Source organism: Thermobia domestica, chromosome 16 (genome assembly GCF_964235325.1).
Source record: "Thermobia domestica chromosome 16, izTheDome1.hap1.1, whole genome shotgun sequence".
NCBI lineage: Eukaryota > Metazoa > Arthropoda > Insecta > Zygentoma > Lepismatidae > Thermobia > Thermobia domestica.
In genome coordinates, this window is record NC_137469.1 from 186,088,398 (window position 1) to 186,111,389 (window position 22,992).

The following is a 22,992-nucleotide window of genomic DNA, read 5'->3' on the forward strand; positions in this document are numbered from 1 at the left end:
GCAAACCTTACTTAAATGTAGGGATTTCGGGGAAGGGGTTCCATGGCTTCATAAGATACCTCTGCAGCTACTCAAATTAGACTAAAGCTTTCCACTAAAGTTTCATGTAGAAAATATTCCACTGTGCGGTATAAGGAAAATAACTATAAAAAAAACTGAATATCTTTGAACAGTAAGTGATATAATGTACTAACCTTTAGTGATTGCACATGTAATTATAAAAGGTTTGCTACAAAAATATATACACAGACCATAATTCAGTGAGCTCTGAAATACAAAGTAACAAAATAACGTACAAAATTGAGTCAAGAGAGCAATTGTTACTTAAAAAGTGGATACATTATTTCGAGAATCGAGATAAAACGATAAATGTTTACGATTCTTTTTGTTCGTCTCGATTCTCATCTCCAAAGCGAGACGATAATTTGAGTTAGCCTTCTCCCGTCTCGAATGTAAAATGTTTTCTCATCCCGATATTGTTTGGTTTGTTTTAGAATCGAGTTGAGAAATTCTTCTTGTCATGATCAACATTAAACCAAACCGAAATGCTTTTTTCCCCCTAAAGTTTTCTGCTTGTAATGGTATGACCTGAGCGATAATAAGTTTCTAATTTTTAATCTTCTACGAGATAATTCTTATTATTAGTATTATTATTCCTGTAGATTTGATAGTTCAAGTATTGTAACATCCGAGTATTCAAATTTCTGAAGATAATAAAATGTGTGTCATCGCCGCCATCAAAATTCCTGAAGTAAAAAATAATGCCCGACGTGGATTCGATCCAGGAACATCCAGATTACTGGTCAAGCGCCTTGACCACAGAACCACGATCACTATGTGCGGTAAATGATTCGTCCTTACTCGATTACGTTATGTTTCTGAGCCTCCGCTTGGGAAGGTATATGTTACTTTTCTTGTTTCGAAATGTCTTTCGTGTTTCTTTCATAATGATATAAGTGAGCAATCTTCGGCAGAGTTTATATTAAAAGCTTGAGTTGTTTTTAAACATTTGGTTCGCATTGTTTCTTCTCCACACGAAACTACCGATATGGCAGATTTAATTCTCATACTCTGCACATGTTTGGTAGCAGTCGCCATTACCTGGCCAAAGACTTATGTCCGCCACTATACAAATGATTGCTCAATTTGACATAGTTAAACAAATTACATCCTCTTATTTGAGAATAGAGATATATGGATACTTCTCAATCTTACTCCTTTTCATATTTTTAACATATTTGATTTAATTGAACAAAAATAAACTTAATTTTATCATGAAATATAGCGAATGATTTCATATCTTTGTTGGTACCTAATTATTATCTCCATTCACATTTCCCTGTTTGTTGAAATTGTTGCAGGCGTGATAGCGTATTTGCTTTTCATGGAGAAGGGAATACGTTTATTACATTAAAAGAACCCATTTCTTATTCAGATGAGGAATCTTATACTTCGAACCAGCTTGGCAAAGGATTTAATCGATCACGTTTGTCAAGACATACGCTAAAACACGCAAGTGAAAAGCGTCATACGTACCAAAAGAGTGATAAACGGTTTAGTCTAAGTTCAACTTTTTCGAGCGGTAAGTCAGTACAAAGAGGTGAGAAAACCCAAACCTCCGGAGTGTGTGGAAAGGAAATTAGTGTGTGTTCATGTTCGGCTAAGCACATATTATTCCACACAGGAGGAAAACATTACTCATGCCATGAGTGTGGTAAAGCATTTAATCATCGTTCAAATTTGACTACACACATGTTAATTCACACTGGAGAAAAATATCATAAATGCGAAGAGTGTGGTGAGGCATTTAATCAACGTTCATATTTGGCTAAACACATATTAATTCACACAGGAGAAAAAGACCATAAATGCGAAGAGTGTGGTGAGGCATTTAATCACCGTTCAAGTTTAGCTAGAGACACGTTGATCCACACAGGAGAAACACATCACAAATGCCAACATTGTGGTAAAACATTTAATCGACGTTCAAATTTGGCTAGACACATGTTAATTCACGCAGGAGAAAAACGTTACTCATGCCAAGATTGTGGTAAAGCATTTAATCAACGTTCAAATTTGGCTACACACGTGTTAATTCACACACGAGAAAAACCTCATAAATGTGAAAAGTGTGGTAAGGCATTTCAACAACGTTCAAATTTGGCTACACACATGTTAATTCACACAGGAGAAAAACATTACTCATGCCAAGATTGTGGTAAGGCATTTAATCAACGTTCAAATTTGGCTACACACATGTTAATTCACACACGAGAAAAACATCATAAATGCGAAAAGTGTGGTAAGGCATTTCAACGACGTTCAAATTTGGCTACACATATGTTAATTCACACAGGAGAAAAACGTTACTCATGCCAAGATTGTGGTAAAGCATTTAATCAACGTTCAAATTTGGCTACACACGTGTTAATTCACACACGAGAAAAACCTCATAAATGTGAAAAGTGTGGTAAGGCATTTCAACGACGTTCAAATTTGGCTACACACATGTTATTTCACACAGGAGAAAAATATCATAAATGTGAAGAGTGTGGTAAGGAATTTAATCAACGTTCAACTTTGGCTATACACATGTTAATTCACACAGGAGAAAAAGTTCATAAATGCGAAGAGTGTGGTAAGGCATTTAATTACCGTTCAAGTTTAGCTAGACACACGTTAATCCACACAGGAGAAACACATCACAAATGCCAAGATTGTGGTAAAACATTTAATCGACGTTCAAATTTGGCTAGACACATGTTAATTCACACAGGAGGAAAAGATTATATATGCGAAGAGTGTGGTAAGGCATTTAATCAGCGTTCATATTTGGCTAAACACATGTTAATTCACGCAGGAGAAAAAGTTCATAAATGCGAAGAGTGTAGTAAGGCATTTATTCAACGTTCATATTTGGCTAAACACATGTTAATTCACACAGGAGGAAAAGATCATATATGCGAAGAGTGTGGAAAGGCATTTAATCAACGTTCATATTTGGCTAAACACATGTTAATCCACGCAGGAGAAAAAGCACTACGCTTGCCAAGATTGTGGTAAGGCATTTAATGAACGTCCAAGTTTGGTTACACACATGTTAATCCAAACAGGAGAAAATTATTACGCATGCGAAGAATGAGGAATTCATTTAATTGACGTTCAAATTTGGGTACACACATGTTAATTCACACAGGTGATAAACATCATAAATACGAAGAGTGTGGTAAGGCATTTAATCAACGTTCATATTTGGCTAAACACACGTTAATTCACACAGGAGAAAAAGTTCATAAATGCGAAGAGTGTAGTAAGGCATTTAATCAACGTTCGTCTTTGGCTAAACACATGTTAATGCACACAGGAGAAAAACACCAGAAATGCGAAGAGTGTGGTTAGGAATTTAATCAACGTTCAAATTTGGCTACACACATGCTAATCCACACAAGAGAAAATCGTTATGCGTGCCAAGAATGTGGAAACGGATTTAATCTATAACGCACATGTTAACTCCCACATTAGACAAACCTTACGCATCCGAAAATTGTGCTAAAGAATTTGATCATCGTTGAAGTTTAGGTAACCGCATGTTAATTAACATAGGACAAAGACATCATAAATGCGAAGAGTGTGTTAAGTCATTTAATCAATGTTCAAATTTGGCTACATATATGTTAGTCCACACAAGAGAAAGTGTTATTCATGACAAGAGTGTGGTAAAGCATTTAATCAACGTTCAAATTTGGCTAAACACATGTTAATTCACACAGGAGAAAAATATAATTGCGAAGAGTGTGGTAAAGCATTTAATCACCGTTCAAGTTTTTCCACGCACATCGTAATCGACACAGGGGAAAAACATCACAAATGCAAAGAGTGTGGTAAGGCATTTAATCGACGTTCTACTTTGGCTACACTCATGTTAATTCACACAGGAGAAAACGATCATAGATGCGAAGAGTGTGGTTTGGCATTTAAACGACATTCGACTTTGGCCTGACACATGTTAATCCACACTGGAGAAAAAGCACTACACTTGCCATGATTGTGCTAAAGCATTTATTGAACGATCCAAGTTTGGTTACACACATGATAATCCACACAGGAGAAAATTATTACACATGCGAAGAATGTGAAATGCATTTAATTGACGTTCAAATTTGGCTACACACATTTTAATCCACACAGGAGAAAAACGGCACAAATGCGAAGAGTGTGGTAAGGGATTTAATCAACGTTCAAATTTGGCTATACACATGCTAATCCACACAAGAGAAAATCGTTGTGCGTGCCAAGAGTGTGGAAAGGGATTTAGTCTATAACGCACATGTTAACCCCCACATGAGATAAACCTTACGCATCCGAAGAGTGTGCTAAGGAATTTGATCGACGTTGAAGTTTAGGTGACCGCATGTTAATTAATATAAGACAGACATCATAAATGCGAAGAGTGTGTTGAGTCATTTAATCAACGTTCAAATTTGGCTACACATATGTTAATCCACACAAGAGAAAAGTGTTATTCATGACAAGAGTGTGGTAAGGCATTTAATCGACGTTCACGTTTAGCTAGACGTTAATCCACACTGGTGAAAAACATTACACTTGTCAAGATTGTGGTTCGGCATTTAATCAACGTGCAAGTTTGGTTACAGGTTAGTCCATACAGGAGAAAAGTATTAAACATGCCAAAAGTGTGAGAAAGCATGTAATCTACGCTCAAATTTGGCTACACCTATTTACTCCACAGTGAAAAAAACGTTACACATGCCAAGTCTGGTAAAGTATTTAGTCTATGTTCGTACGTCACATCACACATGTTACCCATAAAAACCAAAGCTACAAACATGCCAAGAGTGTGGTAAAACATATAACAGGTTGACTGCCAAGGTGATTTGAAGGTACTGGTCACTGGAGGCCATAAATTTCTTCTTACGTTTGCTCAATTATCGATAGTCATGTCACATTTTTGTCGCTATATTTTGCTTTTCCCGAAAATTTACTAATGGGATCCGAGCACTATATGTCATGCTCATGGTTTCACAGTAATTTGTGACAATGAGCATCATATGTGATGCTCAAGAACCTAAATAAGTTAGTAATTTGGGATATCGAGCATGAGCATCTTATATGGTGCTCATGGTCCTACATAAAAATAAGGTGAGCACCACATATGATGCTCATGGCAGTCAACCTGTTAATTAAGGTTCAAGTTTGGCTACTCACATGTTAATCCACACAAAAGTTAAACATTAAACATGCCAAGAGTGTGGTCGGGCATTGAATCAACGTCCAAATTTGGCTACACACATGTTAGTCCACACCGGAGAAAAGTACTACACATGGCAAGTGTATAGAAAGGCTTTTAATGACGTTTAATTTTGGCTACGGACATGTTAATCCAAACAGAAGCAAAATCTCACACGTGCAAAAGATGTTGAAAGGGGTATAGTTTACGCTTAAAACTTGCAAAACATTTTAATACACATAAATGAAAAAAACATTGGAAGAGCATAGCATGGTATTTGCTCAAAGTCCACACATGGCAAATCACATGTTAATCCAGACAGGACAGAAATCTCAAACGTGCGGAGAGTGTAGAAAGATACTTACTGGCAGTTCACATTTCGCAAATCGCATGTTAAAGCAGAGAGGTGAATAACCAGGTACATGCTGGGAGTGTCCAAAAGGATTAAGTTTGTATTCCGCTTTGACAAGGCATGTTACTAGACATAGCATGTGGAAAGGGATTTGACGCACTCACAAGTTGTTTTGAGAGAAATCTTAAGTGCACGATATATATATATACTGCAATAGAGGTCTACAATAGTATTAAATACTAAACGGATCAGACGGCGTTAAGTTCTTCAAATGACGTACCTGCCCTTGGTAGCGGAATGTAGGTTTAGAAGAAAAGTTGGTGAAGTCCCTATTTGGATGCAGATGTTAGGGCAAATTCGTTCCGCATCTACTCTGCGAGCGGCGCTTTTGCTTTGCCGCCACAGGTATTGCTGCACAGTGTGTGAGCGTGTGTCCTCCCCCACTCCCATTCCATTTTAATTTTTCTGGTTATTTCTGTCTGAATTGGAATAAGGCTCCATGCACTATGCGTTGACGCAATCTTTATGTTATGGTTTTATCTTTTCCATGAGTTGGCAGTACTGTGAGTGGTGACTTGTACTTCTTATCCATCGCACAAAGGAATGAGATGCGGTTGTGACTTTATAAAAAAAATAGTTCCAGTTAACCCAGTGTAATCGATGAATACTTTTACTATTTTTAATATTCTAATTATATTACTTTAATGGTGAATACATGTAACACCTTTCGATATATATATTCCCTGTAAAGAATACTTCGTATAGATATTCTTGAAATTTTCTCCGTCATCACAAGCGGAAGCATATAGATGCTTGGTAGGATAAGGGCGGGAGTGTACTATGAGCCCTAATAGCACAAAATCTTCCCTAGGATGTCCCATGGCCCTCCCGCCCGGGAAAACGGGACTATCCCGGGACGCTCCCATAGGACTCCTGCGACATCCATGGGACTGACACGCGAATTCCAGATGTCCGCGTTTGTCCCGGGAAACGGGACGACCCGTGGGACTCCAGCGGGAGTCATGCAGGAAGAATCCCGTAGGAAACCAGAGGATATCCTCAGGCAGAACCACGTACGCGAATGGGATAATCCCGGGACGATCCCGTGGGACTCCTGAGACATCCGTGAAATCCTGATGAGAATCCTACGGGACTTCAAGCGGAAGCTCATGTGTAACCGTGTAGCATTGCACCAGAAATGACGATGTGAATCTATTGACTGTTTTCAGGCTCTGGTTTCAGATTTGCAAACACAATGTACAGTGCAAATCAAACGGAATATGTGTTATTTCACGTGTAGCTACTTGAGAGGCGCCTTTGAAAAGCCAGAGCCTAAAAATAACCAATAGCTTCACTCTGTAATTACCGATAGAGCTATCGTGCAATACCACAGGGTGGCCTGTACATGAACTTCCGCTTCAAAGTCCCAGTGAGTCCCGTCAGGTACATATTTATAGGCTATAGGCAGTGGCGTATTTACGATTTTGTTTCGGGAGGGGCTTTGCTATCTTTCGGGGGGGGGCTTTCCCTGGAAATGTGAAAATTCTGCAAGATATTTCATTTACTTTACTATACTAAGTAAGATTTCGGGGGGGAGGCTTAAGCCCGGAAGCCACCCCCCTAAATACGCCACTGGCTATAGGTAAACATTTCAAAAGCAAATGTTTGACTCGTTGACTTGCACTCTCTATTACCGCAGTAACGTTTCCAATGATATTAGCTATGGTTAGGTAAATTTAAATTTCGTGAGAAAATATATCAATTGGTGCCTTTGGACAATCTCCTTGTTGGCGGGATAAACTGCAAAATGTAGCCAGTGGATGCTTGACGCCACATTGTATCATCATCAAATCCTTCAGACGTCTTCCTTGTGACAAAGTGATCTGTACGATTCAACATAGTCATATATGGGACTATGCGAAATTAGAGCGAAGATGTAGCTATTTACAATATATAAGTTATCTGCATATAGTATTTTTCCACATTACTTGTAATAATAACTAACTTAGTGTTGTTCAGCTGTAAATTTCTCCTCAAGGGATAGAAAGAAAATAAGAATGGAACATGATTCAACTAGGGAAAAAAAAACTGCCTTTTCTGAAACATGAACCTAATTAATCATTAATAACCGAAGGTCACGTTTGGATCGTAATTATCTAGCATCTGTGTAGCAAAGAAAGATATGCTTAATAAAACAAATGGGTTACACACGTACAATCTTTTATTCAAAAGCTATCATACATGAAGGGATTTTTTCACCCTTTCAAAATATACATCTAGGGTTTTATAATGTGAGCATTTGCATGTTCATCCCGGCTTCAGTCACATCGCACTTTATGTGTATTCATTTGCCTGTCAACATCGCGCTTTGTTCATCCCCTTTCCCTACAAAATGGAAAAGGAAAAAAAATTCTGTTAAAAGACGAAGTGAGTGCAAATATTCATAAAAAAATAGCCACAGAAAAATCTAATAATTACGTTAAATACGTATGGATGTATGGAAAGTAGTAGGGAGATAACACTTGTTCGAATTACTCGCTTTATTATTATGATCCAGTCATAAGACAATGAGACCTGTTTTGCTTGAATTGAAAAATCTTTTCGCTAGAAATATATAAGTACATGTGATGCTGCGAATCAGTCGCGCTTCTGACAAGAAGTGAATATAATACTAAGTATTAATTATAAACCAACAACGAACTTTAAAAAGCAGAGAAAGCACACCAAGTTTGGATTTAGTTCGCATAGCGATGAATATATAAAGTTAGCCTTTAAATCAGTAATCAAGCCAAAAGGCAAAGACAAGCAACATAGCTAACTGTCCAGGCCAATCGAGGCACACACACATTCCAGTTCGAGCTTTGGATAATGACGTTTGTCTCTTTTATTCATTGTTGAACATTACTATCCCTTGACGTAAGTAAAAAATTGTTTCAATGAAAGAAAAAAAAACTCTATCCATTGAATTCATTTACTTTCTTTTGTATCAGATGTCATGTAAAAAGTGGAAAACGGAACATATGAAGCCAAATTACTAGCATTACTTTGTTACAAACCTTGAGATAGAAGTTAGAAAGGAGCAACTAAGTAATAAACAAAATACAATATTGATACAAGTATTTGCAATGGGATGACCAAAAATTACCCGAACCGTACAAAAAAGAACAAGATTTCCGCTGGACACACACACACATACACACACACACACAAACACACACACACAATGAAGATAATGTGAATCAACTGTGGTGTAGAACAGGGTGTCTACTGGTACTTGAAATACTGGTATTTGATTTTCTTACTGGAAATATTGGAATGTACTGGAAATTATTGTCTAATACTGGAGAAATATAAAGATTTCCTTTGAGACCCTTCAAGATGGCAGTCCCATTATCTGGGTGTAGGTGATGATAAAATTAATTGGTCAAACATTGAAAGAACTTGGTAATTCGAGAAAGAAAATCAATAGTTTCCTTTTTTTTTTAACCCACTAGTTTCTATGCATTCTTTCCATCAGAATATTGAAGAACTAGCTTTATCAACACATTTTACAGCTTCTTGAATATCATAGTATGCCTTTTTTTTTATCCAGGGTGGTGTTTTGAAAATTTGTAAGTCAAGAAGTCAACTCCAGTAAACACCCTGTAGAATCCCGAAGGACGATCGCCCCCAAGCAGTCTTTTGGCATTTTTATAGTTTATGTGAAAGTATATCGTGTAGGATTTCTTGGGACATGGCAAAATAACATTAAAAACGAAGACTGCCTGACCTGTATGAAGATAAAAATACAGAACTATAATAATTACAATAGCCATCTACACTATTTAAAAGTCATAAAACGTATTTAGTAGACACATCCCACTTCGTAAATGGGTTTCCATGCCTATCGCGGGTGCGTTACAAATGCAAAGAGAGTGTATTAATTTTACAACGACTTTTCTTAACTATTAAGTAGGGTCGCACAATGGTGTCTTTGGTGCGACATCAACAATACATTACATTATAATACAGAATAATTTTATGTATTATAATTGATTGCTTGAAGCTTCCGTTCACCACGTCGACTAAGCAAGAGCAAGCAATTTACAAACCTAAAAGTGTCAATATGTTACTTACGTTTCTCTCTTTTCATTCTTTCCGTTGCGTGACGAAGCCAGCTTTGAACTGGTCTTTTGATCTCAGCATCTGTAGCAAATTTGCTGGACGCGTGTTGCCTCACTGTCTCTGGAAATATAATATTTCTGAATGAGAAAAACTGGCAAATTTCTGCAATAGATATGTGTTATAACAAGAAGGAATATGAAATATAATATTGGACATGCATTTCAATAGGTGAAATGAGGTTCCAAAAGTTATGGGATACAAAGATAATAGGTCTATCGTGCTATGCCTTCTCGAGCATGGCGAGTGCAGCAACTTGGAATGGCATGGACTCGACAAGTCGGTGGAAATCCTTCATAAAGTCTTGGTTGTTGGCTATTATGACGTGATTGTTGCAAGTAAAACGTGTGCACAAATGGTTCGTACGATGATATCGTACATGTTTCTATTAACTTTATGTCTAGCAGTATAGTTAGCCGATTCATCGTTTAGAATGTTCTGCAAACCAATCGCGAATAATTTTGGCTTGCTGATATTGTCTAGGTCAATCGGACTCGAGGATCCAAGAATGCCATATAAACACGCACCACATAATTACAGGCCACAAGCTTGTAACTGCCTTGTTGATAACTTGAGTCTACGGCGTCTAGAGTCTCCGCCACATACGCAATCTACCATCAGTTCGTATCAACTGGGATCATGATCAGTATGGCTATCCGGCATATTGGCAGTTATCAAGAGCAACACACACATTGACCAGATGATGACCAGAGAAGATGGCGTCGTATAGTGCAGTGGTGTCAAGATCGCGTTCGCAAAAAGACAGAGTTATAAGGAATGCTAGTTGTGCGAAATGCTACAAAATAGTTAGAAACGGAATTATATGTGATAACTGTGATAGATGGTATCATTTTGATAAATGTTGTGAAGTTAGAGCGGATAATATTCCAAAAAATGACTGGCATTGTGAAGGATGCTTACAAATGACAATGGCGTCTACTCAAAGGTGTGAAAACAAAAGAAAATCGAACTGTGAATGTGATAATAGGGATCTGGTAAGTGAACTATTAGATGAAATTATGTCTTTGAAAGAAGTTATTAATATTTTGAAAGGTGATATTGTGAAAATCAAGCAAGAATATACTTCTGTGGAAGAGAGGCAAGTTAGGCATGGTGTGAGTAAACGGAAAACGAATGTGGATGTGGATAATATGGTAGTAGAGACCGAGTGGCAAAAAACAAAACCGCGTAGGTCTAGGCATATAGAAATTTCAAACAATGAGCCTTGCATTAGTGTTCTTACATCGAATAGATATTCCGTACTAACCGAAATAGAAGATGTAGACGAAGAAAACTCAGTGCCGGTAGTGCAAGGCGACACAGTGAACAAGTTAAAGTGCAAGGATAATAGGACGGATGTAAGAAATAATAAAATCAAGATCTATGCAGATAGTTATGGTCGTGGAATTTCTACAATATTAAGAGATATGAACCATGATAAGTTTGATACAGAAGCATGGGTGAAACCAGGGGCGAAATTCGATAAAATTGTGACAGAGGTAAGGAACAATTGTGCTAAGCTAACGGATAAAGACTTTGTTGTACTCATGGGAGGTGCGAATGATGTTGCTAGTAACGAGACAGAAGCCGCCGCTGCTACACTACGGAAAACTTTGGCAGGTCTAACACACACGAACGTGATCGTTATGGGTATTCCACATAGACATGATCTTGTAGACTGGTCAATTGTTAATAAAGAAGTAGAAAAAGCAAACACTGTGTACGGTAAGATATGTAAACGTTTTAAGAATGTAACGGTGGTAAATATCAATAAGGCTGACAGAATGCTTCATACTAGACACGGTCAGCATTTTAATGTTTATGGTAAAAGGAAGTTGTGTGAGTCTATAGGTAAAGTTATTGAAAACAGGTACTGGAATATGAATCATAAAATTATCACGCTGAGTAATGAACAGGGAAACGTGAATTAAAGGCCAAGCTGATTCAAGATGAAGTTTGGCCGGTTTCGTACAAGCTAAATAACAACAATATTAGAAATCATACCAGGGAACAATATACTAACAATAATAATACTACGTCTATGACTGACTTGAGTGAAGATAATATGAATTTTGGCCTAAAAATAGGTTTTCTTAATGTACAAGGTTTAAATAACAAACAGCTTGCTGTAAACGTTTATGCTAAAGATAATATGTTTGACGTTCTTGGTGTAAGTGAACATTGGTGTCATGAAAATGAAATACCATATATTGTGATGGATGATTATTACGTAGCCAATAGTTATAGTAGAGAAAAACATAAACGCGGAGGTGTAGCAATTTATGTAAAAAAGTCCTATATGATGAAATGTAGTATATTAGACTTAAACTATTTATGTAATGAACTACATTTTGAGGTTACAGGTATCTGTATTGAAGAGCTTAAGTTAGTTATAGTATCTATTTATAGGTCACCTGACGGAAACCCCGTTATTTTTCTAGAAAATCTTGAGAAAATATTTAAATTTTTAAGTAGACCTAGGTGGAAGTATTTTAGTATTGTTGTTGGGGGTGATGTAAACTCCCACTTTGATGTAAGGCAGGTCAAACGCAGTGTATCCGAATTATGTAACTTACTTAGAGAGTACAACTTCTGCTATACGAATGACAAACCAACTAGAGGATTAGCCTGTCTTGACAATATATTTACAAATATAACAAAAGATCGTATATCTAGTGATGTAACAATTTTTCCATTAGCAGATCATGATTCTGTCTGGATTAAAGTAGGTTCCGTTGTTGCTAGGAAATGTGTAATTGAGGAGAGTAAAATAATAATTACAAGACCAATATCCGACGAAAGAATTTTACATTTTAGAAATTCATTGAATAGTATAAATTGGTTGAATGTGTTAACTGGACCTACATCTATGAAATCAGCTAATAATACGTTTGAGCGTTTCATGCAGGTTTTTCTGAATGTGTTTAATACATCTATTCCTCAAAGGAAAGTTAAAGTTAAAACTCACAAAAATAATGTAAAAAAAATAAATGGTAATACAAATTGGTATACTACCCAACTTGCAACTATGAAATGTACAGTTATGTCATTATTAGCATTATACAGATGGGATCAAAGTGAAAACAACAAAGAAAAGTATTTGAAAGCAAAAAAGGATTATAAATTAGCGTTAAATCAAACAAAAAAATTATATAATGTAGCAAAAATTGAGGCAGCACCCAATAAATGTAAAGAGGCTTGGAAATTAATTAACGAGGTAGCTAAAGTTGGTAATAGGGATAGTATACCCATTTCCCCTGATGAACTTAACACATTCTTTATTAAATCGATTGAGGAAATACGTAAAAATACAAATATAGGGGTCTCTGACATAACTGAACCGCATTCTAATAAATGGGTACAGAATAATTTAGTTTTTACCGGGGTAACGACCGCAGTAGTTTTAGATATTGTTAAAAGAATGAAGTCCTCAGATAGTGTTGATATTTATGATTTATCAACAACTCTAATTCAAAAAGTAATTGATTGCATTGTAAGTCCACTTACATATTGCATAAATAGATGTATAAATGAAGGTACTTTCCCTGACGTACTAAAGCTGTCTAGGGTTGTTCCAATTTATAAAAAGGGAGACAAACATTGTACAGCTAGCTATCGCCCTGTTTCGCTGGTCCCTATCTTTTCAAAGATTATCGAATACATTATAAAAATGCAGTTATGTGATCATTTGGAACAACTTAATATAATTAGTGATTCACAGTTTGGATTTAGGGCAGGAAGGTCTACGGTTGATGCTATAGACTCATTAGTAAGCAAGGTTTTACAAGTTTTTGAGTCCAAAGGTTTTGCAAGGGCCACATTCTGTGACCTGAGCAAGGCTTTCGACTGTGTTGACCATAATCTATTATTAAATAAACTGGCGTATTATGGTGTAGGAAATACTGGTCTAAATTTATTCAGGACTTACGTTAAGGATCGTAGGCAAGTGGTATGTGTGGGAAGGGAAAAGTCACAAGTTGCACAGGTTGTATATGGTGTACCGCAAGGCTCAGTACTTGGACCTTTGCTTTTTACTATAATGGTTAATGATTTACCAAATTGTATAACTAGTCACTCAATTTTATATGCAGATGACACAACATTTCTCAGTGTTAGCCACGACTTGGAAAAATTAGAAGAAATCACAGAAAGAACATTATCTGAAGCTGGATCGTGGTTTAAGACGAATGGTTTTTTCCTTAATGAAGGTAAAACGAAACATTTAAACTTCAGTTTAAGAGGTATGGCAACCGAGAACAATTTAGACAGTGTAAAATTTTTGGGCATTATTATTGATAACAAATTATCATGGGACTCTCATATTCAATATATTACAGGAAGACTTTCAAGAGTTATATATTTGATAAAAAATTTGAGGAATCAGGTACCACAAAACTATGTAAGATCCGCATATTTTGCATTTTTTCAAAGTATCTTACTATATGGTATACTTTTATGGAGAAATGGTAGCCATGTGAATGACGTTCTGTTGTTACAGAAAAAAGTTGTGAGAATAATGATGAATGCAGAGAATACGTGTCATTGTAAATCATTATTCATAAGATTAAAAATAATGACGGTAATCAATTTATATATATACACAATGTGTTGATGTACATAAAGGGCAAAACGTCAGAAATACACTATAGGCAGGACATACACTCATACAACACTAGGAATAATAGACGTGTCAACGTACCATATTTGAGATTAACAAAATCACAAAATAGCTATGAAGCCATGAGTGTGAGGTTGTATAATAAATTACCTATAGAACTGACACAACTACCTATGGGTAGCTTCAAAAATAGATTATATTCTTGGTTAGTAAAAACACCATTTTATTCAATAGATGAATTTTTTGAATACGATAATATTTAATTTTTGTAAGGTAATAATATTTAAGATATGTTATTGTGGTGAACTTTAGTACTTTAGCAGTTATTGTAGATAATGAACAATCACTATTGCTGTACATTATTGTAGTAAGTTATAATTTGACGTTGTCTATGGCTATGTAGCTGATTCGACAATAAAATTTATTATTATTATATTATTATGATAGTTTTCGTCGTAGAAGCAACATCACGGTCAATGACCTTTTACAGAAGTTCAAGAAACAGAAGTCGAGTGCTATGTGCATTTATATTTGTTTTCCGCAACACATGAAGTGGTTCTATACCGCTATCCCATAACTTGTAGGACTTTAGTGTATTTCAAAAACAACATCCTAATTTTATTTAAAATCACGAAGCATTTCAGACACGTGGTAGCTTGTAATTCTACCTTATAATTAAGTTTAGAGGTTTTTCAAAACATGAGAAATATTTGTGTACTATACCATGATTTAAAAAAAAAATCTCCTGGATAACGCAAACTGCCCAACATTATAAAAAAATCTACCATCCATTCTTCTTTCTCAAAAATAAATTTTAAAATAGAATGAAACAACAGTTCACGATCATTAAATTTTAAGAAAAGTCAATTATGATATTAAACAAGTAGTGAGTATCAAGAAACTAAGAGAATAAGTTTATGTAAGCTGGTATAAAACACTAATTCACAATCCTGAAATTAATTTCTCGAAACATATCGACATTTATTTTCTCATACAAATTCTTTGGAAAAACTGAGCTCTGTGAACAAATTACTTCGGAGAATTGTCTTACAATACTAACTTCTGGATAATTTTTGTAGTGGATGGTCGAATCGAGTGGAAACACATACAAATTCTAGTTAATCTTCTTAAATAATAACATAAGAAAATATATAATAAATCATAATATATTACCTGTAAGAACATCACAAAGTGCAAGGGCTGAGAATGATGTCTTCGTCTTTCCGCCTGTCCAACTTATTTCCGCTGCTAACATGTTGGTTAGAATTCGCTTCATTATATTCGTAACAATACTGTCAATATTAGTACCCCCTATCTTACGGAGCTCTGCAATCTGAAATATAAAATTTAACATTAAATTACGCACCAAATTTATCAGAGTACAAATATAAAATTCTATTGATTGCAAACTTGGTAATTTCAGGAATTATCAGGTCTTAGCACTTTAAACGTTTTGAACTTCATAAAATGTTTTTTAGAGGTATTCTTTGTAATTATTTTTGAAAAAAGTATTTAAATTACAATAGCGATACTAACACATTAAAGCAGGGCCTAAAATTCAACGAAATCACAGCTCCACACTGGTAAAAAATTTATATAGGCCTAGTATAGAAAAACTAGTTTAGTCAGCATTTGTTTTGACATATAATCAGTGTTCTGTACAGTACATCATGTTTACCTGCGATCAAATAATAATAATAATAATAATAATACATTTTGGAAAGGAAATTTTCGACATATTTAATTGTATTGTATTAAACCATAAAATACAGGAAACAAACTGGTAAGAAAAATAGTCACACTGGAAGAAAAAAGTCACTTTTTCTCACATAAGAATTTCACTGTCATTTTTCCGTGATCATCACGCTGTCTCAGTCTGTTTTCTGCCGAGGCAAATACACCGTTATACCAGGGCTGTTCCTTTGACTTCCTACCAACTTCAAAACGCCTTTCATTTCTGGCCAGCCATTTCATAACAGCAGGGGTTGGGCTAAAATCTTCCAACGGACTCATATTTATATTAACATGAAGGTAATTTTTCACAGTAGTGGGAGCCAAAGGGAGTCTGTTATCTATTTTCAATATGTTGTAGTCACTTATAAGTCTTTCAAAATCGGAAGAAAATGGTTTCGAAGCAACAACTCGGGCTAGACTTGTTGTAAGTAAGACATGAAATGACTGATTTTCACAGATTTTGATGAGAAGGCTTTTAGCGTCCAGACCTTTCAACATATTGCACGATGATTCCTCTCTCTATTGCATTGCGAACTGCAAAAGATCTGTATCAGGACAAATAACTTTGTTGCGACTTAGGAATGGTTTTCAGATCTGACAGGTATTATACTGTTTGCGATTGTATATTGTACAGTCAAAAATTCAGATTTTTAACTGTTTATCATATAGATTTTTAGTAATTTTGCACTTGTGTTTTTGCACTCACATTGATATGTGTTGTTTTCAACCTGTAAAAACACATTAAGTGGCATTTCTTGAAGTAAAACCATTAAAAAACACGTAACAATATTTAACAACACTTGTAAACTCAACATGGACCTGTAATTTTGGAAAATATATATATATATATATAAAATAGGTTCATAATAGCAATACGGGGGGGGGTCTAGTCTACAGCATTCTACTTACTCCCCATTATCACTGTAGCATACACAAAACGATGGAAAGTAATGACGAAGAAACAGATGTTACATTTCTTATATTAGTAGGCGTACCTATTTTCAGGAATCCCTCCAAGTGGGGCGTCGTTTTCCGGACTTAACCGCCGAGACGCCGCTCCGCACCTTACCCGCACTTAAAATTTCCGCGTTAATACGTGAAAAGAATAAAAATACTCCGAGTTGGTGAAGTACTTCTCCACTGACAAGATCATATACTCTTTTCCCCAACATGCCCAACTTGGCTCAAATTTACTGCGTTATAGGCTACTGCCTTCTGTACCTGTTGATACTGCTAACTGTGAGTGCGATTTCTCAAAACCGGGTAATATTCAGTCAGTAGTGGGTGCCCACACTAAGAAATTCCTGGAAGGATCCCTGTATAATTTTACTGAGGCTTTGAATTTCAGTGTTCCATATAAACATAAATAGACCTAATGTCCAACGCCCAGCAACATGGAAAATTGAATACCCTATGCTGCTTGTAGGCACAAAGTACCGGTAAATCAACTAGATGAGAACCATGTGTCAGGTGTCGTGTCTGCAGGCATAAAGACGAGGAACATTGGCTTACTTTTTGTTTCTTTATTTCCTTCCTCTGTTCCATTTTCATTATTGTTTCTAAGGTAATGAAATTACTTTACCGAAGACAACAATGCATTATCACCAAACAGCGAACACTGATCTATAGCCCGGGCCGGCTAGAATTAGCCCGGGCCGGCTAGCGAGATTTTTTCCCCATGCAACTTACGAACGGATATTATTTCCTGTGTTATGATTGGTTGTTGAGAGTCTACGGTGCTTCGGCTAAATTTTTGAAGGTTATTGACGTATGTTATCCCTGGTAGTACATATTTCTATAACGAATTCAAAGGATCGTGTAATTTTTATCTACAAAACAACATATTTCATTATATCGGAAAAGTGTAATGTCCTATTGAAACAACAGATAAACGTGCAGTTAGTTGCATATTTTAAAACTATATGAATGCAACCGAAAACGTTTGAAAACTAAATATAGTTAAAAAGCTCATTCACCTCAAAATTGGCAATGGTTTCCTCTACCATTTAGGAGACACCTATACATATTAACTCTGGCTTTATGCCATATACTGGCAGTTATATGGAATTGAGTAACCCATTGCATAATGAATATATTGAATCAGTAAGACATAGTTTGACACACTAAACACGTTTAAATACATAATCCGAGAAAAGTAAGGTACTCACATTAATACCACTCCACACTTTAAGAATTATAGTTCCACACTCCTTTCCTACAGTTCCACAAAGTGTGGAGTACTCCACTCAATTTTAGGCCCTGCATTAAAGTATACTTCATTCTTATCGAAGTTGGTTGTTTTCAATGTTTCAGTTAAAAATATTTCTCGGACATTAAGAAACACCAAAAAATACTCAATATATTGTACACATAGCGAGAACATATACCATTATATTCACGATACATACTAAGCTTTATCGCACAACAAAAAAATTTCGAAGACTGGGCTTCGGCTAAATGTTTGTCTCCGACGGTGTGGACAAGAAAGAAAGAAGAAGAAAAAAAAGAAATTAAATCAAGATAAAAAAAGAAAGAAATAAAGCAAATTTTTTAGGCACTCAAGGTGTATCTGACACATTCAAGCCGGTTGTCTGGTTCTGTAGATTTATTAGTTTCATTTGGTGTCTCTTGTGGTTTGTTTTTTGAAAAATGATTGATTGATTGATTTGTCTGTTGATTGATTGATTGATTGATTTGATTGATTTGTCTGTTGTACGTATGGTAAATGCCTCTTTTATTGATGATTTTTTTCCCGTATGTAGTTTTTTTTAAGAACATATTGGCTGAGCACATATGTAACCATGATCAACGTTTTTAAAAAATGTTCTAAAAGGGTCTTAGCTCTTCGTAGTCTCCTGTGGCAATGGGCCTGCTACATCTTAAACATACACATATCGTTAATAAAACTGAATTAGAAACATATTTGAGGCTGGCTACTCTTTTGGGATTTCAAAACTCCCTTACTCCAAGTTTTCTCACAAAATTTTACACTAAGTTACTCAAATGGGTACTTTCGAATTTTGAAAATAAAAAACACTTCAGCTATACTATAGTGGATAAGAAGAGCTAAGTAAGGAATTGTAGAAGCATAAGAATATTTTAAATATTACAGAAGGTATAAATATGTATCTTTATTTGGCAACTTTCAGTCTGAGGCTTAGCACAATTTACATTACCATTAGTGCACCACAAAAATACAGTAGTCTACCTCTGTATGCACGTTTACATTACAAGAAACCTAAACTAAAAGGAAAACATAAATTTCAAGATGATGATCAACAACAAGAACTGAAAAACTGATTGTTACTACTCTAATTTAAATTTAAAATTTCACAGCATGGGACCTAAAACTGCAAGCAAGTTACGCCACAAACGTTCCTTATACATTTAAAAGTGATCACCAGCATAACAAAAAATGAGTAGTAAAAAACTGCACAATTGTAAGTTAAAATACTTTGATTTGACAAATGTACATGACTCGCACATGTCCTGTTACCTATAATTTACATGCATAACATAGGAGAACCGAACTACCGCTCTTCTTTTAATCACGTAATAGTTTACTTCTTTTAGTGCTCAGCCAACAGAAATGGGGATACTATCTGTCTCACCCATAAGAACAGTATGAGTTCCTTTACAATAAGACACACAGAAACAAACTGGTTTGGCAGTGATTCTTATGTTTTCAGTTAAGCTCAAATTTCCCGTTTTTTAAAAAAGAAATCCCTGACTTTTCCAGAATCTTCAAATTCACTGGCTTTTCGCGGTAGGTGGCAACCCTATATTTGTCATTTGTAAGAAAACATACATTTTCTTCTCGTAACTAAATATATTCAAGAAATACGGAGCTAAACATACCAAACGTCTCCTAAATGCTGGATCATTTGCAATCCTCCTCTCACACCCATAGAGGTCGTCCAGCGTTTGAAGAGGGAAATTCTCCAGCGGTGATCTTCCGTTATATTCCTCTACTGGTTGGTTATCATTCGTCTTGAACGCTCCAGTAGTGTCTAACTTTTCTTCTAATCGATGTACAGCCTGCTTTACATCTAAAGTATTACCTCGAACATTTGCTGACACGTAACCAGTGATCGGGGACTTTCCATTGTTTGATTCAATATTAACTTCCTTATCTGATGATACAGTCTTCTCACAGATTGTTAACATCAATTCATCTGTCTCTTCTTTTATCCGTCTTCGTAAATGCCTCGAAGATATGCAATCTGCGGATTTTCTCTTTCTTTCCATTTCCTAGAATTAATGAAAAAAATCAATGCTTGAAATTTCAGCAGGGCTCGCAAAAGCCATGTTTGAAAACAGAAACAGCTTTGAGTTTAAAACCAGACCTTTTTTTGTTAGTGTTTAAACCAGGTTTTTTGGTTTAAATTGATTTGCTTTAATTATTTAGATTACATGTGAATAGAACTAATTTCGTTTGACCTTAGCAAGCTCCCTCATGGCTGTATGGTTAGCGTACGCGCCTTTGATGCGGGAGACTCAAATTCGCGATGGGTGCTCATGTGACTCAGATTCCACGTTAAGCTGTAGTTGCACGTCTCATATAGCCATGCTACTGAGAGACCCTACACTCCAAGCCTAGATTGTCCTTAACATCTTTATGTAACAGCGGAGACCTTATGAAGGATGGAACCTAAAGCTTAAGGTGGGATCAAATCACTTACCCAGTTTGCACCCAAGAAAAACTGTCCTCCGCCTGGCCCCGAACCCAAGACCTAGCTCGACCCTCTGTAGACTCATGTACAGAAGAGACCTGATAGAAATGTGTTATATTGATCTTGCGTACTTGTGAATATTTTAAATTATTTTAGAAAGACAACTGCACAAGTGAAATCACTATACAGATTATTGAGGTGAGCGAGCTCTTTATTTTTTATTATTATTATTATTATTATTATTATTTATTTATTTAACAGAACTAGTCCCAGGTATTTGGTGACCGAACTTGGCAGGATCATAGTCGACTAAGTTTCAGAACTAGAAGTTGCGAAACCTTATTGGCTACATTCACATCTTATCAATTGGACTTTTCAGTTTTAATTTTAAAGTTTCAGCCTTTTTTAAGAAATAAACGTCGGTTTTAGCGAACTGGCTATTATACAGTGACAATAAAATAAATTTTAACACCATGTGTGTTGATTTCCTCGGGGTTTTCCCATTTCCTTACATTTCTTTCATTTCACCATTTCACTTATTATTATCATCAGTCTCCTTTAGCCTAGGGCATAACCCTAGGAAAATTAATATGCAAAATATCTGCTTATGAAAAATCACACCAGCACGATTAAAGCGGGAGCTTTTCGATGTAAAATATACATATACCGCCCAGCTCTGTACTGAAACTGGACAATCCCGATTCACAGAATACTATCCGTATTAGAATAAAGTGAAGTGGGCGAAGCCCAAATTCTGTTGTTCCCTAGTAAAAAATCAGATTGAAATTATGCTAATGTACTGATTGCACCAAACCGAACAAGGTGCTTTTTATGAAAACTTGTATTTTAAGCGCATGACAACTTTATTACGTCATTTTTATTGATGTCTACTTTCGGAATAGCCTTTTATGTTGTGAAAGGGCTCATCAACCTCCTGTTGCATAAGGATGTTAAGGCTACACAAACTTAGTTATATGTAACCTAAATAAGTAAAGAAATCAATTTGAACAAAAAGTAACTTTTCTTTTCTTTCTTTCGACAAAACATGGTTTCTGCCAACCCTGGCAATAACAAGGATTTATGAGCAGTAAGCACAATACGTTGTAGCTTTCCATTACTTTTACATCCAACACTGCCTTCCATCACTCACTGGCGGGTGTAGGACAAAAGCTCACTAGACCTTTTGTCTAAGCTGACTAAATATATAAATAAAAGAAACACATGACTGGGATAGTCATCCATATTTTTCGATTATATTTGCGAATTACCACTTTTACGTAAATCACACCGTGCAGATTAAGAATAAGGTAACATGTTCCAGCCAATATTACCCTTCACAGATATTGTTTTTCTCTTTTCCTCCTCCTTTCAGAATACAACCCTCGCTCAGCTTTTACAATTTGAGTTACTGCAATACTTTTATCTTTTCTTATATTACAAATCGTTGTCATAAAAATCTAAACTAGTATATTTTAATATATTAGCATTAAATTAGGTTTGCGTATTTTGCGAATAAAATACAATAAAGTGCGTGAAGAGTGAAGTTGCCTAACTGGGATGGCATTTAGTATTTCCCCCAACTCGATCCCTGGAACTGGTACTGCAGCTTAGTGAACCATTGTGCTAATGAAAGAAAGAAAAAAAACTGCGGGGTTTCTCACCCTTTCCGCTCGCTCAGCTATATTCGTAACGCAACTAAGTCACTTTTTTTCAGGGTTGGCAAAAACCATGGTTTTTATTGAAAAACCAAAAAAATTTTTTTTTTTGGTTTTAAACGAGGTTTATTTGGTTTAAATAATTTGCTCTATATATTCATATCATATATGGACAGAAATAAGTTTGTTTCGCCTTGATGTTATTATGCAACAGCCGGGTTATGCTGGAAGGATCACATAACCTTAAAGCGGAATAAAAACTGCTTCTCGAGTTACATCCGATAGAAATTGTCCTCCATTTGAACTCGGAACCAGGACTAATTGGCCACAAATGCGATACGTCTGCCGACTCAGTCACGAAGGAATCCTGATAAAAATACGTTGTACTGATCTTTACATGCTTCTTAATATAGCTCTCAAGAGTCATTTCAGAAGGACAAAAAGATAAACAGTTGCACAAGTAAAACCATTATACTGAATTACATATGGACAATTTCAAAGTACTACGGAGTACAGAAGAACTAATTTAATTCAAGTTAGTTAACAACGAC

At 35.8% G+C, this 22,992-nt stretch overlaps 2 protein-coding genes across 6 annotated transcripts in view; one reads left to right on the forward strand and one right to left on the reverse strand.

The window, feature by feature from the left end:
* Positions 1-7,819, forward strand: part of LOC145673563 (uncharacterized) — a 33,139-nt gene extending 25,320 nt beyond the window's left edge. Inside the window, exons 3-4 of one of the 5 annotated variants that reach the window (XR_014128787.1) lie at positions 1,362-7,064; positions 7,243-7,817. Coding sequence is in view for 4 of the 5 variants with exons in the window: in XM_081743390.1 (XP_081599516.1) it covers positions 1,362-3,063 (1,702 nt within the window). In the remaining variant the exon portion in view is untranslated. Of the gene's footprint in view, positions 1-1,361 lie in introns of all 5 variants that reach the window. The other 4 variants (XM_081743390.1, XM_081743388.1, XM_081743392.1 and 1 more) reach the window with 4 other exon arrangements.
* LOC145673564 (uncharacterized) lies at positions 7,804-20,468 on the reverse strand. The gene is made up of 4 exons (XM_081743393.1): positions 19,972-20,468; positions 15,553-15,712; positions 9,717-9,824; positions 7,804-7,985 (listed from the first exon to the last, which is right to left on the reverse strand). The coding sequence occupies exons 1-4, from the start codon at positions 20,359-20,361 to the stop codon at positions 7,945-7,947; spliced, it is 699 nt and encodes a 232-aa protein (XP_081599519.1). The 5' UTR covers positions 20,362-20,468; the 3' UTR covers positions 7,804-7,944.
* Between the last annotated feature and the right edge of the window lie 2,524 nt (positions 20,469-22,992).

Coding starts and splice junctions, on each gene's coding strand:
- LOC145673564 (XM_081743393.1), bottom strand. CDS start 20,361: ATGGAAAGAAAGAGAAAATCCGCAGATTGCATATCTTCGAGGCATTTA. Junction 15,713..19,971: donor CAGCATTTAGGAGACGTTTG/GTATGTTTAGCT, acceptor TTTATATTTCAG/ATTGCAGAGCTCCGTAAGAT. Junction 7,986..9,716: donor AAGAATGAAAAGAGAGAAAC/GTAAGTAACATA, acceptor TCCATTTTGTAG/GGAAAGGGGATGAACAAAGC.